Source organism: Schistocerca americana, chromosome 5 (genome assembly GCF_021461395.2).
Source record: "Schistocerca americana isolate TAMUIC-IGC-003095 chromosome 5, iqSchAmer2.1, whole genome shotgun sequence".
Taxonomy (NCBI): Eukaryota; Metazoa; Arthropoda; class Insecta; order Orthoptera; family Acrididae; genus Schistocerca; species Schistocerca americana.
Genome location: NC_060123.1, coordinates 645,521,251 through 645,536,437, shown reverse-complemented (window position 1 = coordinate 645,536,437; position 15,187 = coordinate 645,521,251). Strand labels below are relative to the sequence as shown.

Below are 15,187 nucleotides of genomic sequence, written 5' to 3'. Positions count from 1 at the left end.
CGAAGTTCTGTAAGTCAGAACGTATGAACTCGCTTTACATTCTGCATCCACTTAGCCACGTGGATGCTGCACCATCTCTTCAAATTCTCACCCCTCCCCACTCAAATTAAACATCTCCTCATATTCTATACCATCCACAAACTTCATTCTAATAACTCCATTGTTCCACCTCTGCTGCTCAATCCATGTATGTTGCCACGCAACATATCCCATCATCCTTGCATTTAAACATGCTCTATATTCTATACCAACTCAACATCGACCAAGTCCCTCTCCAAAACAATGAAATCTACCCCAATATTTATACAGCCTACCAGCTGTATCATTCTTCCCTACCTGTTCTGCTTCACACTAGCGCTTCCCCTCCCTCTTCTCTCTCCATCACCCCCTATTTGTTACCCACTGGATGCCTACCTCACCCTTTAGCTTCCCATGTCCAGCCCAACGTCTATGCTCATCTCGATTATTTCCTACCCAACGAGCCTATATATTTTTACCAACATCCTTCTACCCTGTAGAAGACATTTTCTCCTCGCCTAATATTTTTCTCTCTTTACAGGTCCTTCGACATTTAAGTGAAACTGCAGTGCCGTCTTTTAGAAGATTGTCGCCTTTTCTGTAGTATATTTTAAATAAATAAATAAATAAATATATATATATATATATATATATATATATATATATATATATATATATATATACTCCTGGAAATTGAAATAAGAACACCGTGAATTCATTGTCCCAGGAAGGGGAAACTTTATTGACACATTCCTGGGGTCAGATACATCACACGATCACACTGACAGAACCACAGGCACATGGACACAGGCAACAGAGCATGCACAATGTCGGCACTAGTACAGTGTATATCCACCTTTCGCAGCAATGCAGGCTGCTATTCTCCCATGGAGACGATCGTAGAGATGCTGGATGTAGTCCTGTGGAACGGCTTGCCATGCCATTTCCACCTGGCGCCTCAGTTGGACCAGCGTTCGTGCTGGACGTGCAGACCGCGTGAGGCGACGCTTCATCCAGTCCCAAACGTGCTCAATGGGGGACAGATCCGGAGATCTTGCTGGCCAGGGTAGTTGACTTACAGCTTCTAGAGCACGTTGGGTGGCACGGGATACATGCGGACGTGCATTGTTCTGTTGGAACAGCAAGTTCTCTTGCCGGTCTAGGAATGGTAGAACGATGGGGTCGATGACGGTTTGGATGTACCGTGCACTATTCAGTGTCCCCTCGACGATCACCAGTGGTGTACGGCCAGTGTAGGAGATCGCTCCCCACACCATGATGCCGGGTGTTGGCCCTGTGTGCCTCGGTCGTATGCAGTCCTGATTGTGACGCTCACCTGCACGGCGCCAAACACGCATACGACCATCATTGGCACCAAGGCAGAAGCGACTCTCATCGCTGAAGACGACACGTCTCCATTCGTCCCTCCATTCACGCCTGTCGCGACACCACTGGAGGCGGGCTGCACGATGTTGGGGCGTGAGCGGAAGACGGCCTAACGGTGTGCGGGACCGTAGCCCAGCTTCATGGAGACGGTTGCGAATGGTCCTCGCCGATACCCCAGGAGCAACAGTGTCCCTAATTTGCTGGGAAGTGGCGGTGCGATCCCCTACGGCACTGCGTAGGATTCTACGGTCTTGACGTGCATCAGTGCGTCGCTGCGGTCCGGTCCCAGGTCGACGGGCACGTGCACCTTCCGCCGACCACTGGCGACAACATCGATGTACTGTGGAGACCTCACGTCCCACGTGTTGAGCAATTCGGCGGTACGTCCACCCGGCCTCCCGCATGCCCACTATACGCCCTCGCTCAAAGTTCGTCAACTGCACATACGGTTCACGTCCACGCTGTCGCGGCATGCTACCAGTGTTAAAGACTGCGATGGAGCTCCGTATGCCACGGCAAACTGGCTGACACTGACGGCGGCGGTGCACAAATGCTGCGCAGCTAGCGCCATTCGACGGCCAACACCGTCGTGACTGCCACCAACCATGCACTATTGTGGCGGCAGAGGGCGCTCGTTGTCCAGAGCCACTGCAGGTGTCGGTTAAGCAGGCGTGCTCCACTGAGTCAGCTGGGTCGCGCACGACCGCTATTGGCGTCCAACACAAACTTGCATTGCCAGTACCGACTGTGCGACACCAGTAAGACAGTATCTACGTCTGATACCACACTGCTGTAGGGCAGCGGGCTGTTATTAGTAAGAAGAACAGTTAGGTATCCCTGTTACACTGCGGTAACATGAAGTACCGCGTTCATGCTTATCACGTTCGAAGGTCAGCACATTCAATTTCAAGTCTGACAAGATGTTAACGTGTGAAGTGGAAATCTGAAATATATTACTTGCATTTGCTTCATTGCATTAGTGACTAACGAGTATGTCAGTATGTTGTGAACCCCGAATGTGAATAGTGCTATGTTTTGTGACAAAAGAAAAAATTTGATCGAGATAAAGAGATTTACACATACATGTGGTAGGGCTTGTTTATGTTATCTATGTGCGATGTGACAGGCTTTGTGTAACCTTCACTTACGTTTCTGCAAATACAATAGTTCGACATGTAGGAAATTTATTTCTTCGTGAATAAATGATTTAATTCCTAGACATCAGGGTTTAAATAGCCTTACTGTAAGATTTATACTGAAGAACAGGGTATACGGATCTGTCAACATAGCACTTAACAGTTACAGAAATTAAGTGAATAGTGCTTTGAGAAAAAAAAACATTGACTGTAAAATAGCCTTAAAGTAACTTTGTGTGATATTCATGCTCAAATAAAAACTAAAAATTACTTTCTGTTTCTCTTGCAATAGCACTCCATGGTTTCTCAATTACTTGTTTCACTCACTGAGGTTGCGACAAATGTTTCTGTTACTTATAACTTATAAAACACAAAACTTCCTTTTCCAGTTTTTGTACATGTTGGGGCCTAGCGTAAAAGTACAATTTCATGAAATAAATTCTTGAAAATTGTTGAATTTTCATGCCACTTTGTTTGTAACTTGTTTATGCAAAACATATCCGCGTTTAATACCTAAAAGTTGAGGATCTGACGCACCAGACAGTCACAGTGCTAATTTTTTAGTTATGAGGGAAATTGCCTGATTAGCGTGAGACCCAAGGTTTTTGCAAGTATGAATTGGCACGCAGAGTTAACTGCCATTTAGTTGACATGGAGCAAGACAGAACTGCTGACTCTATATTTGTATAATAATATAAAAAAGGGGAAAAGTTGTTTCCAAAACTCAAGAAGTTCTTGACGATTTACTTCAAATTTCTACACGACGTTCAAACATTGTGACGGACCTAGGCTATACTCAGCAGAGCAATGGCGCGCGCTAGCTGCCACTGCAATGCGATAGCATCGCTCAGTTGCTGTTTGAGTGCTGGTTATTCTTCCTGACTTATTGTCCGTGTTAATACATATCTATACAACGGACATCGCACTAGTTTAATCTGGGACCGCTATGTCGAAAGGGCAGGTAAAACTCCTCTTTAAAAATCATTTTGTTTGAAACAGGAAAAAAGTTGCCGCTTTCCATAGACACTCGACGTCACACAAAAGACGTGACGAGCAGTATTTGTTTGGGCCGACTCCAGCTGAAACCTGTAAACACTAAATGATAAATGTCAGCCGAAATAGCAGAGGACATGGGCCTGGCGACGCCAAGGAGGGATACCCGGTACAATAGGATAGATGTGCAGTTTTGTTTTCTCCGCTACACTCAGCTTTAACCACTTTAACACCGTATTTAAGGAATTGGACTAATTTTTCACGTGACAAGTGAATGTTCCCATTTCACGAACTACAGTTCAGAAAACCAGCTCATTAGAAGTAATAAAAACAAAAAAAGAAGACAACGGGGTCTTTAAGCCGTATTCTCTAAAACTTGTTATAACTCGAATTTGCATATTTTCAAATTAAAGTGGACGAAGTTGCAACGAGGATCCGAATTTGCGTCGTGAGGCTATTCCCAGGTATACCCCAGGTTAGGACATATATCATATTCCCATAGATATTTAGCAATTGCGAAGCACTATCTGGTTTGCTAGTAATATTACAATAGTCGAAACCATAAACTATACCCATGGTGGTGGGAATGCCATATAGTCAAACCTTTCATATCTGTACGAGGTGTGAAAAAAAACTGTGGATTTTGCGTTTTCATATGCTATGTTAGTCCAATTCGCTCCAGGTTTTCGTTCTTCGGTTGGTAAACATGTCTGAAAGTACCATATCGGATATTTGGTTTGTTGTCAGCTGTGAAAAGGATTACATGTGCTTTGCTACTATTGACGATAAGAAACACATAAGTCGATGAAACTGTGCAAAAAGAAATGGTAATAACACTCACCGTGTAAGAATCAGGGAGGTCATTGGTCATGATGGCATATAAACTGACTCATGCCATGGAACTGTTACGGATGTCTTGGATATGAAACATATGACATAAAATATTGATGGATTGTTGGATACACTTCCGAAGTATACATGGTTTGTTTGTAGCGTGTGAATAAACATCAATGTAGAGAGGAATATAAAACAAAAAATGGAACAAAATATTACTTTCTCCGAATTCATCCACATTTCAAAACAGAGACAGACGAAAGCTTTACACGGAAAGTGCAGTGTGGTAACAGAGGTCTCTGTAATCTATGGTAAGACCTCTCGTGAGACGTATATATCACAATTTTCTATCACAAGTGACAGAATCTACAAAAAGGAACTGTGACGGCGTCAGTCCACTGAGAGCTTCTTGAAGGAGCCCGCCACACCGTACATGTCGTCGGTGTAGTGGTTGTCTGGGGGCCTCTTGCTCTCGTCCGAGGTGTAGCGGTCCTGCTCCATGAACCAGTATCGCTTCTTCTCCGCTCTCCCGATGAATTCATCTGGAATAAAGAGGGAAATTTAATTTTTCAGTCTCGTAGAAAATTTATAGCTACAAGTGAGTGGTCTACACATGTACCTGTGTTATCATAAATGTGTCTCAGTTGCTACGTTCTGCACTGAGAAAAACGGATGAAGTAACTTAGAAACAAAATGCGTGGACACATAGAGACACCTGAAACCAATGTGGAATTATTATCTTCCTTTGTCAAACCGTATGTGTGTGTGTAGGTCTACGAACCACATGTCTGAAGGTAGCAACTACACTCCCTGTAAGGTGAGTCGGAAGTTCCATGCGGCTTTTCCCGGATGATGCTGTAGTACACAGAGAAGTTGCAGCATTAGAAAACTGCTGCGAAATGCAGGAAAGATGATCTGCAGCGGATAGGCACTTGGGGCAGGGACTGGCAACTGACCCTTAACATAGACAAATGTAATGTATTGCGAATACATAGAAAGAAGGATCCTTTATTGTACGATTATATGATAGCGGAACAAACACTGGTAGCAGTTACTTCTGTAAAATATCTGGGAGTATGCGTGAGGAACGATTTGAAGTGGAATGATCATATAAAATTAATTGTTGGTATGGCCTGGTTGAGATTCGTTGGGAGAGTCCTTAGAAAATGTAGTCCATCAACAAAGGAGGTGGCTTACAAAACACTCGTTCGACCTATACTTGAGTATTGCTCATCAGTGTGGGATCTGTACCAGAGCGGGTTGACGGAGGAGATAGAGAAGATCCAAAGAAGAGCGGCGCTTTTCGTCACGGTGTTATTTGGTAAGCGTGATAGCGTTACGGAGATGTTTAGCAAACTCAAGTGGCAGACTCTGCAAGAGAGGCGCTCTGCATCTAGGTGTATCTTGCTGTCCAGGTTTCGAGAGGGTACGTTTCTAAATGAGGTATCGAATATATTGCTTCCCCCTACTTACAGCTCCCAAAGAGATCACGAATGTAAAATTAGAGAGATTCGAGCGCGCACGGAGGCTTTCCGGCAGTCGTTCTTCCTGCGAACCATACGCAACTGGAACAGGAAAGGGAGGTAATGACAGTGGCACGTAAAGTGCCCTCCGCCACACACCGTTCGGTGGCTTGGGGAGTGTAAATGTAGATGTAGATGTAGAAGGTGATCCAAATATGCTATACGTCACATTGCAATAAATGTCGCGTGATTCAATGGTTATCTATGCGACAGTCGTGTTGCCACAGACAAGTTCCAAATATATCACATATTTACTAGAGACTGGAAAGAGATATCGCTCTCCTCTCACCGTTAAAAACAATTTCGATATTTTGGATACATTTGGTGGCCGACGGCCTTGCCGCAGTGGTGACGCTGGTTCCTGTCAGATCACCGAAGTTGAGCGCCCTCGGGCCTGGCTGTTACTTGGATGGGTTACTGTCTGGGTCTGCCGAACGCTGTTGGCAAGCGGGGTGCTCGTGGGCAATGTGAGCAGCTACGTGGTTGAGCAGTAGCGGTACTGGTCACAAAAGCTGACAGCGGCCGGGAGAGCAGTGCGCTGACCACGTGACTCTCAATATCCGCATTCGGTGACCGCTGAGGATGACAAGGCGGCCGGTCAGTACGTTCAAGGCCTGTTTGGAGTTTTTTTTTTTTTTTTTGCCGCATTTGGTACGAAGTATTGCATAACCTAAAATGCACCAAACGTAAAAACTGGCCAGTAACTAGCGGTTTTTGTATAAAATGCATGTTTGAACATCAGTTGCTTTTTTAATTAAAACCCAAATATCTGTTGCAGTCACGTACAATCTTCACGGGTTAGGGTTAAAACAGATTAAGCCACATCACATCTTCCATTACTTAAATGATAGCCACGTAACATACAGTGTGTTTTGGGAAGAGCGACCAAAAACTTAGCAGGACGTAGAGGATGCTGCACTGAAAAGTTCGAGACAGGGAGCCTGGGGTCGGAGAAGCCAGCTTAAGGACACAACGGGAATAAAATCACATTACTGCGTACTTTTCTTACTTACATTAGTTAACTGCAAATATCATCATGGAAACAATGAATGTTCCATTTGTACTGTGTCTTACAAATGTGCAGAAACTGACGGCCATCAACCACAGTGTAAGCATGACATCGGCGAAGAAGATTCTGACACATCCTGACAAATATCCCTCGTGTGTTTGGAATCACGTCACAGACAGCTACAATTCTAGCAACTAATTTCTTCTCCCTTTCCACTGGGGCCTCATACACAAGTGTCTTTAGATGTCCCCTTAGGAAATAATCAAAGGAATTCAGGTCAGGTGACCTCGCAGGTCGTGGAATAGGACTTCCCCTTCCAGTCCAGTAACCAGGAAGTACTGTACCGGCACTCCTCCAGTGTATTGTGTTGTACATCTCTGAATAACGCTGAGTGATGAACGGGCCCGTCGTTGATTCATTGCACATTCTGTCACTGGACACTGTAAATACGATACAACAGAGCCATCTTATGGACAAGCTAACTAAACAAAACCTGGATCATGACTTCTTCGTAATCAGGATCGTCGTCCTTGCTTTCGTGCAGGATATAAAGGATGTACATGCAAATAAACAGCACAGTACGCGTTAGTCGTAAATAAGCTGGAAAACATTAATGTTAGTCGAAGTGGTAGACAAGTTTACTTCCATACATCCTTAAGCTGGCTTTTCCGACCTCAGGTTCCCTATCTCCAATCGTTCAACGGAGTATTCTCTATGTCCTGTTACAGTTTTGCACGCTCTTATAGCAACACCCCGTATGTAGCGCATGCCATGAATTTCAGCATAACAAAAAAATGGTTCAAATGGCTCTGAGCACTATGGGACTTAACTTCGGAGGTCATCAGTCCCATAGAACTTAGAACTACTTACACCTAACTAACCTAATGACATCACAGATACGCATGGCTCAAATGGCTCTGAGCACTATGAGACTCAACATCTGTGGTCATAAGTCCCCTAGAACTTAGAACTACTTAAACCTAACTAACCTAAGGACATCACACACATCCATGCCAGAGGCAGGATTCGAACCGGCGACCGTAGCAGTCGCGCGGTTCAGAAATGCATGGCCGAGGCAGGATTCGAACCTGCGACTGTAGCGGTCGCGCGGCTCCAGACTGTAGCGCCTAGAAGCGCTCGGCCACCCCGGCCGGCTCCAGCATAACACACAGGACTTTTAAAGGCAAACACACTAATAACATGCATAAACAGAGCAGGACTCTCTGATCTGTTCTGCTCTGTTTACGCGTGTTATTAATATGTTTGCCTTTAAAAGTCGTGTGTGTCATGCTGGAATCAATGGCATGCGGTACATTCAGACGTGGCCATTATTTAAGTAACCACAGTTGTCATGTTGTGGCTTAAACTATGTTAACCATACTTCGTGAGGATAGTCTCCGACTGAAACCGGTCGATATTTGGGTTTTAAACAAATAAAAAACAGCTGATGGTCAAACATGCGTTTTATACATTACTTGACGGCTGTTAATAGTCAGCTTCCAAAAAAGTTTACTACAGTTTTCACAGCAAACTTTTCAAAATATGCGCTGTGTTCCACTTAATTTCGAAATATCACTATAACTATGGGCAACAGCGAAAGCAAAACCAATTCATTACCAAACTGTTGTATGAGACTGTAAGACACACAGAAAACCATTTCCTTTACCGAATAGTTCGCCCATAATCGAATGACAAAATCTGGGTACCGGAAAATATACGTGGATTCCAAAATAATGGTTTTAATTTTTTATGCGATAAGTAAATGTTTCATCGAGAAACTAAATTTTTGAGGCACAACAGATGACTTGACATTTCCATCCCAGTGTATCGTACGATGCAGTTGCGTGGAGCAACCAGAATTCCATGTTGTGCCGGGCAAAAAGACTGGGAATTCTATCGGTGTTTTTAAGTCTTTGCAAGTGCGTTTGTATGCGCTCGAACAAAGCTTTCTTTCTACTAGCTACCTCTGTGGGGGATACACCCAAGGGTTGTCATTAATTCATGTCTGAATCTTTTAAGGTGCGTTCACACTATTTGAAACAGCCGCGCGCAACAGTTTAGCGAAGGAAGTCAATCGTAGGCTTAAGGGAGAAGGACAGGGCGACGGTCGAAAAAACTCGAAATTTTTTACTTTGGAATTCGAATGTATATACAGTGGAGAAGTATTATGTGCGAGCTCCGAAATGTAACGATTCTGTGAGCCTTTTAAGCCGAGCGTACACGGGACGCCTCGGCGTTAGAGAACCGGTTCCGCGGTCACGCTCCATATTTATACCCGTTTGAGTAACCCTGATCTACTGGAACGTTGTTTGGGTTGTTTTGCTCAAAATGTGAATGAAAGTTTCAATAGTGTCATACTGAAATACGCTCCAAAAATGACATCCAGCTGAAGCCAAATTGTCAACATTGCTTAAAATTTGGCCGTATGTCTACTCAATGTAGGCCATACAGCATTAATGCACGTGGCAAATGCCCTTCAAATCAAAATCGCCGGTAAAGTGCGACGATTCTGTGAAGACAGCGGCGATGCGCTCAGCGTCTAAAACGGCTTTGAGGACGAAAATGAGCAATCATCAAGTCAAATTAGCAGAAAGCGGCCATCCACTAGCCGAGGCGACAGTTACCATGGACCAGACACCGACGATAATCATTAAGAGTCAAGCTTGCTCCCTTTTTTTACACGATAAATACTTGTCAAACTTTAAACATGTTTTTCTCAAAACCATGTTTTTCACAAATGTTGTCGTCGCTCACGCTACAATTTCCATCCAAATTTAATGATTTTTTGGTCTACCTTGAAGCAAATTTAATTCTTTTCAGTTCAACGTAGTCTATATTTTATGTTGATTTTTAGTATCTCCTTCGGCCGGAAAAGAGGGGTCCAAAAGTGGTTATTTCTGTCAAATATCTATAATTTCGCCCGTTTTTTAATAAAATCCCTACGATCAACTAAAATTACGTCTGCAAGGATCAGTGTGATACGTTAATTTCAACTCTCAGATAACCAAAACTGGAGTTACAGCTACAGTCGTCGATCTGCCTCCTTTCGGAGCTAGTTCGGGAAAATACGAATGACACAGTGAAGACATTAATATTTTTCACAAAAAAAACCAATACAAACTCCAATGTATGCTTTATCCATTGCAGGGAACCTCATTTGTCTACTACATTCCTGTACTGAGACACAAAAAGTCCTGAATTTGAGCAGTATTTTCGTCCGTCACCCTGTCATTCCCCCTAAATGCGATCCGCACAGCGAACAGTGTTGTGTGAGTGACGGTGTTTCGCGATGAAGCGGACACCAGCCTGTTTACGGCTCGTGCATCAAAGCGTTCCAATTCTCTCTTTTGCTGCAAACATCGCTTGTTCGATAACATTTTTCCACACAAGACACTTATTATTTGGCGTAAAACTCTGTAAAACTCATACTTCAAAACCAGACACACTTAACCATGCGTTGTCGCACCCAAGGCTGTATTTGTTCTCGTATCGATCGAGACGCAGCATTGGTAACCTCACAAATTGTACATAATATGGTATTCACAATTTTCATCAGGGGTATACCGGTGAAGCAATTACGATAGGCCACCCCATATTCATCTAGAACAAGTAAATATGTACAAAGGTAAGGCTTCACAAAGCTATAGCGAACAATGGATAAACCCGTCAATTTCCTTTGTTAATGGAAAGAATAGATTTATTACTACAGACTCCTCTACAATGACTCCAACGATATAGAACTTGATCAAACAGGAACGATATAAACGCGTCAATCACCGTCCCGTCGTTAGAAGTGGAGGCCCCAAAGCTATACTGTACCAAATGTAAGCAAAATCGCGTAACTCAGACATAGTTCATGTGTTGATTATTATGTCGGGGAAACCGCACCGCTACATATTTACTCGTTTTGTAGATGGCCACGCCCTGTTCCTGGTATCGTTTAATTCCCCCAAGAAAAGGCTGGGAAGTAGCGTAGGATGAGGTTCATGCTTTGGGGCTGACTTCCCAACACCGAGGTGTTCCGGTGACCTTCCTCAGTCTTCTTTTTCAAACATTCTACTTAAACCGTCTGCTACCTGAATATTCGCGCCCCGTACGGTTGCCGAATGAACTATCCGATCAGTTTTTCTGGGAGGATTCAGACCGCAGCTTAACACATAGTTGTAAATCTCTAGCTTAAATTTTCTGTGCTTACTGTACTATTAAAATGTCTCTAGACTGATCAGCACGGCCAGGACCTCCAATATGTAGACCCAACCACAGAGAGGAACGCAAAACCAGCTAAGTGACCTGGTAAGATATTAGGATATTTCAAAGGAAACGCTGAAATTCCAGTCAGTTACCTACAATTATGAGATGTTCTATCACTAAGTGTAGATGTTTCAAAAATGGTTCAAAGGGTTCTGAGCACTATGGGACTTAACATCGGACGTCATCAGTCCCCTAGAACTTAGAACTACTTAAACCTAACTAACCTACGGACATCACAAACATCCATGCCCGAGGCAGGATTAGAATCTGCGACCGTAGCGGTCGCGCGGTTCCAGACTGAAGCGCCCAGAACCGCTCAGCCGCAACGCCCGCCGTAAATGTTTCAATTGATGGGAATAGGGAGAAAAAATTCACATCCTGCTTTTACTATGCATATGCTCATGTCAGAATGTCGTAACCTGTTTCGACCAGCTGTTGGCCACCTTCAGACATAAGATTCACGTCGCAAGCGGTGACGTAATATTCCCAATGTTTTGTCGAGAATATACAATGCAAGCATAGATTGCTCAAAGCTAATTACAACACTGTGAAATACTGGTGAGACTGTATTGTATCAAAAGGTAAAATCACTAAATGTGCTTGGAATCGATAAGACAACCCCTTGATACGTTTCTGGTGGTTTGTTGAACCAGATGCCTAAGCACAGGTCACGCAATTTCCATAAATTACGGGCCACGAGAGGGCGTCCGGCATCGAGTTGCAGTGGGTTCATTTTAGGTGGACGATATGGAATTGTGTTCACTACCACGCTGCTCAAGCCACTGCAGCACGATTCTGGTCTTATCAGTTCGTTGTACAGAAGAGCACAAGAGAGTGAGAGGATACGGATAACTTATTGCAGAGGTCAGATTCACAATTACAGTGTACGACAATAGCTCGCCTCCTAATCACGCTACTACATGGTTAAACATTTCAAAGGCATGTGAAATAAAGAAACACGTATTAGTCATGTTCCAAAACATTAGGAGGAGCAGCCTCGAATCCTTCCGCGGTCAGAAAAATGGTACCGAATCCTGCCAAGACCGCAAGGGTCTGAAACACGATGGGACCGAATCCTCCCGTTTGAAGCAGGTAGCATTTCTAAATGTTATGAATACACCAAGCACGCAAAGGAAAGCATATAAAGTTCCAGCAGAATATGTAAAAATTTTTCGCGTGTATTGTATGTTTAAATGTTTTATCTTTTATATTATTGAGATCAGCCGGCACATCGCCAACGACTAAGTCCCGCTCAAGGTCACGCACAAAACGTGCATAAGTGAATCAATGCTTTTTGTTTAAAACATGTGAGGGCTAGAGGAAGGAGATAACGAACGTGGCAGAAATAATCATATTATTGTCAATAATACGACATACAATGTGTCAGTTTGAGAGTATTCGGTCCTGTTACCTGCTTACCTACCTCGTTTCTGGAAGATTCGTGGCTGCGCTCCGCGTCAGCCCCGGATCGAATCCGCAGGCGGATGTGCTGGCCAACCTGGATGTGGCTTTTAGGCGGTTTTACACATCCTTCTATGTGAATGCCGGGCTAAACCCCATGTCCCGCCTCAGTTACACGTCTCACAGACATTTGCAACACGTTCGCACTATTTCATGGCTTACACTAGACGCAGACAGATGGGATACATTGATTCCATCCCGGGGGGCCCGAGGAGGTGACAGGAAGGGTATCTGGCGATCCTCTGACACTAACATCGTCAAACCCGTAGTGTGTTGAAGTGGGACAAAGGCCCAAAGCAAATGGATTGTTGTTGTTTTTAAAAAAAGTCAGGTTTCCGTTATTTCAGAACGATTAAAGTTTAAAAATACGTATATGTCTTGAAGAACATTCAATATGTAACTTAAGAGTGAGTATTTAGAGTTTGTATTAAACCAGTCTTGGGTGGGTGGCAAATGACTCGAGCTATGACCACGATTATTTACGTTCTCGTATTGTGAGATTTATTTCTGTCTTTGTTAATTTGTGCTATTTAAACAGCTTAAAGCGGCTCTAGTAGCTAGGACAAAAATATTAGACATATTTCCTTTTATTTAATAAATTGTTAAAAGCGTAACTCGTCCAGAATATCTCGAGCATGTTCCGCATCCAATATCATATTCACTACTGTCTCCTGTCCCTAGTTTACATTCACACTGTTAAATTCTCATTTCGTGTTGGTGATGTCAAGTGTTTTCTACAGATTTCCACTGTTATGGACTGTATAATAATACACACTGTTACAGCTGGTCTTAAATGTCAGTCATAATTTTTGACGTCCGTATTAACTCTGGAATATATAAGTACAATTATTATTGCGCGATCAGTCCTAAACTCTAGGTGGTTCAGTAAGAAACGCAATTTGTAACTTGTGGTATCTGACATGATATATGAAGTTAGAGGTAAGCACTATAAAGCGAAACTAGTTGGAGGTACGTATCATGACCACAATGGGGTCTTAACAAATCTCACTAAGTTAGATGGGAAATGTTGGCTTCATTTAAAATTATTTGTGGCACACACTCCGAAGAAGAGGAAAAAACTGAAATACTATGGGTCTAACATGAAATACTTGAACTTATAAAAATAATGTGATATAAATGTATGATTTTCTCATATTCTTTCTCCATGTAAATCGATCTCAGCCTGTGTATACTTACAGGCAAATTTGTCGAAAGGGCCGGCCGTGCCTCCTAGTTCATCCGGCAGATACTCCTTTGGCACGTGGTCAAACAGCGTCGTTGATCCTGGTAAATGGACGTGTACCTGGAACAGGACAATATTTCTTTTAGAGGCATTCACTGCTGGAATTCCAGAGCTAAGTTTGTTTCGATAATATTAATAAATGGCACAGTAGTTCAATACCACAGTACTCGGACAAGGATTATAAAGAAGTGGCGTCTTCTCTCCCAGTAAATAACACCAAATATTAAAACAGTTAGACAACGTGCAAACATCTACCACATATCCATCGCCGGGGTTATTGAATAAACTCGCCTCCTTTATCATGTGACGACATGGTTCAAATGGCTCTGAGCACTATGGGACTCAACTTCTGAGGTCATCAGTCCCCTAGAACTTAGAACTACTTAAACCTAACTAACCTAAGGACATCACACACATCCATGCCCGAGGCAGGATTCGAACCTGCGACCGTAGCAGTCGCGCGCTTCCGGACTGAAGCGCCTAGAACCGCTCGGCCACAACGGCTGGCGTGACGACATGATGCATATTTTATTGACACATTTTATTCCATTTTCATGGCATTCAGATTGCATATAGCTAGTTTTATACATCATGACGAAACTAATTGCACATTATTATCATCTCTGAAGATGTAAATATCTGTAGTGATTAGGCGACTTTGTCACCTGTTTTATTTTACAATGTGTAATATCTTAAAAAGAATGGTGCATAGACGGTGTAAAGCGATACAGAGTACGTACCTCACTGCAAAACACGTTTTATAAGCTAACGAACACATGCTATTGGACAGAATTGTACATTTTCCTTAGCTATTTTAATTCTAGAAGATCCAATACGCTCAATACCCACTGTATATGAATAATTATATGTAGGAATATAACCAAATTTGCAAAATCAACACCTACATCGTACTCCGCAAGCCACCTAATGGTGTGTGGCATGAGGGTACTTTTTGTATCACTAACTGATCCCTCCAACCCTGTTCCACTCGCAAATAGTCATTACGCGAGACGTGTGTAGAGGGAAGTTGTCCGATTCTTCCTGGAAAGTGCTCTCTCGAAATTTCAACATTAAATCTCTCCGTGATGCACAACGCGTCTCTTGGAAAGTCTGCCAATGGAGTTTGTTGAGCATCTCCGTAACGATCTCGTGCCGATTAAACGATCCCGTGAGGAAACGTGCCGCTCTTCGTTGGATCTCCTCTATCTGTGTTATTAGTCCTATCTGGCAGGGATCCCAGACAGATGAACAATACTCAATAATGTGCCGAACAAGCGCCTTATAAGCCACTTCTTTCGAGGATGAGTTACATTTCCTTAAGATTCTCCCTTTT

The 15,187-nt window shown here is 43.3% G+C and overlaps 1 protein-coding gene across 2 annotated transcripts in view; it reads right to left on the bottom strand.

Annotated features, from left to right (window-relative positions):
* Positions 1-4,582: 4,582 nt before the first annotated feature.
* LOC124615269 (retinol-binding protein pinta-like) overlaps positions 4,583-15,187 on the bottom strand; it is a 189,462-nt gene continuing 178,857 nt past the window's right edge. For both annotated transcript variants that reach the window (XM_047143012.1, XM_047143013.1), the window contains 2 exons: positions 13,809-13,914; positions 4,583-4,909 (listed from right to left, as the gene is read on the bottom strand). In XM_047143012.1, the coding sequence (XP_046998968.1) occupies positions 4,758-4,909; positions 13,809-13,914 (258 nt within the window). In that variant the 3' untranslated portion in view covers positions 4,583-4,757. The remainder of the gene's footprint in view (positions 4,910-13,808; positions 13,915-15,187) is intronic.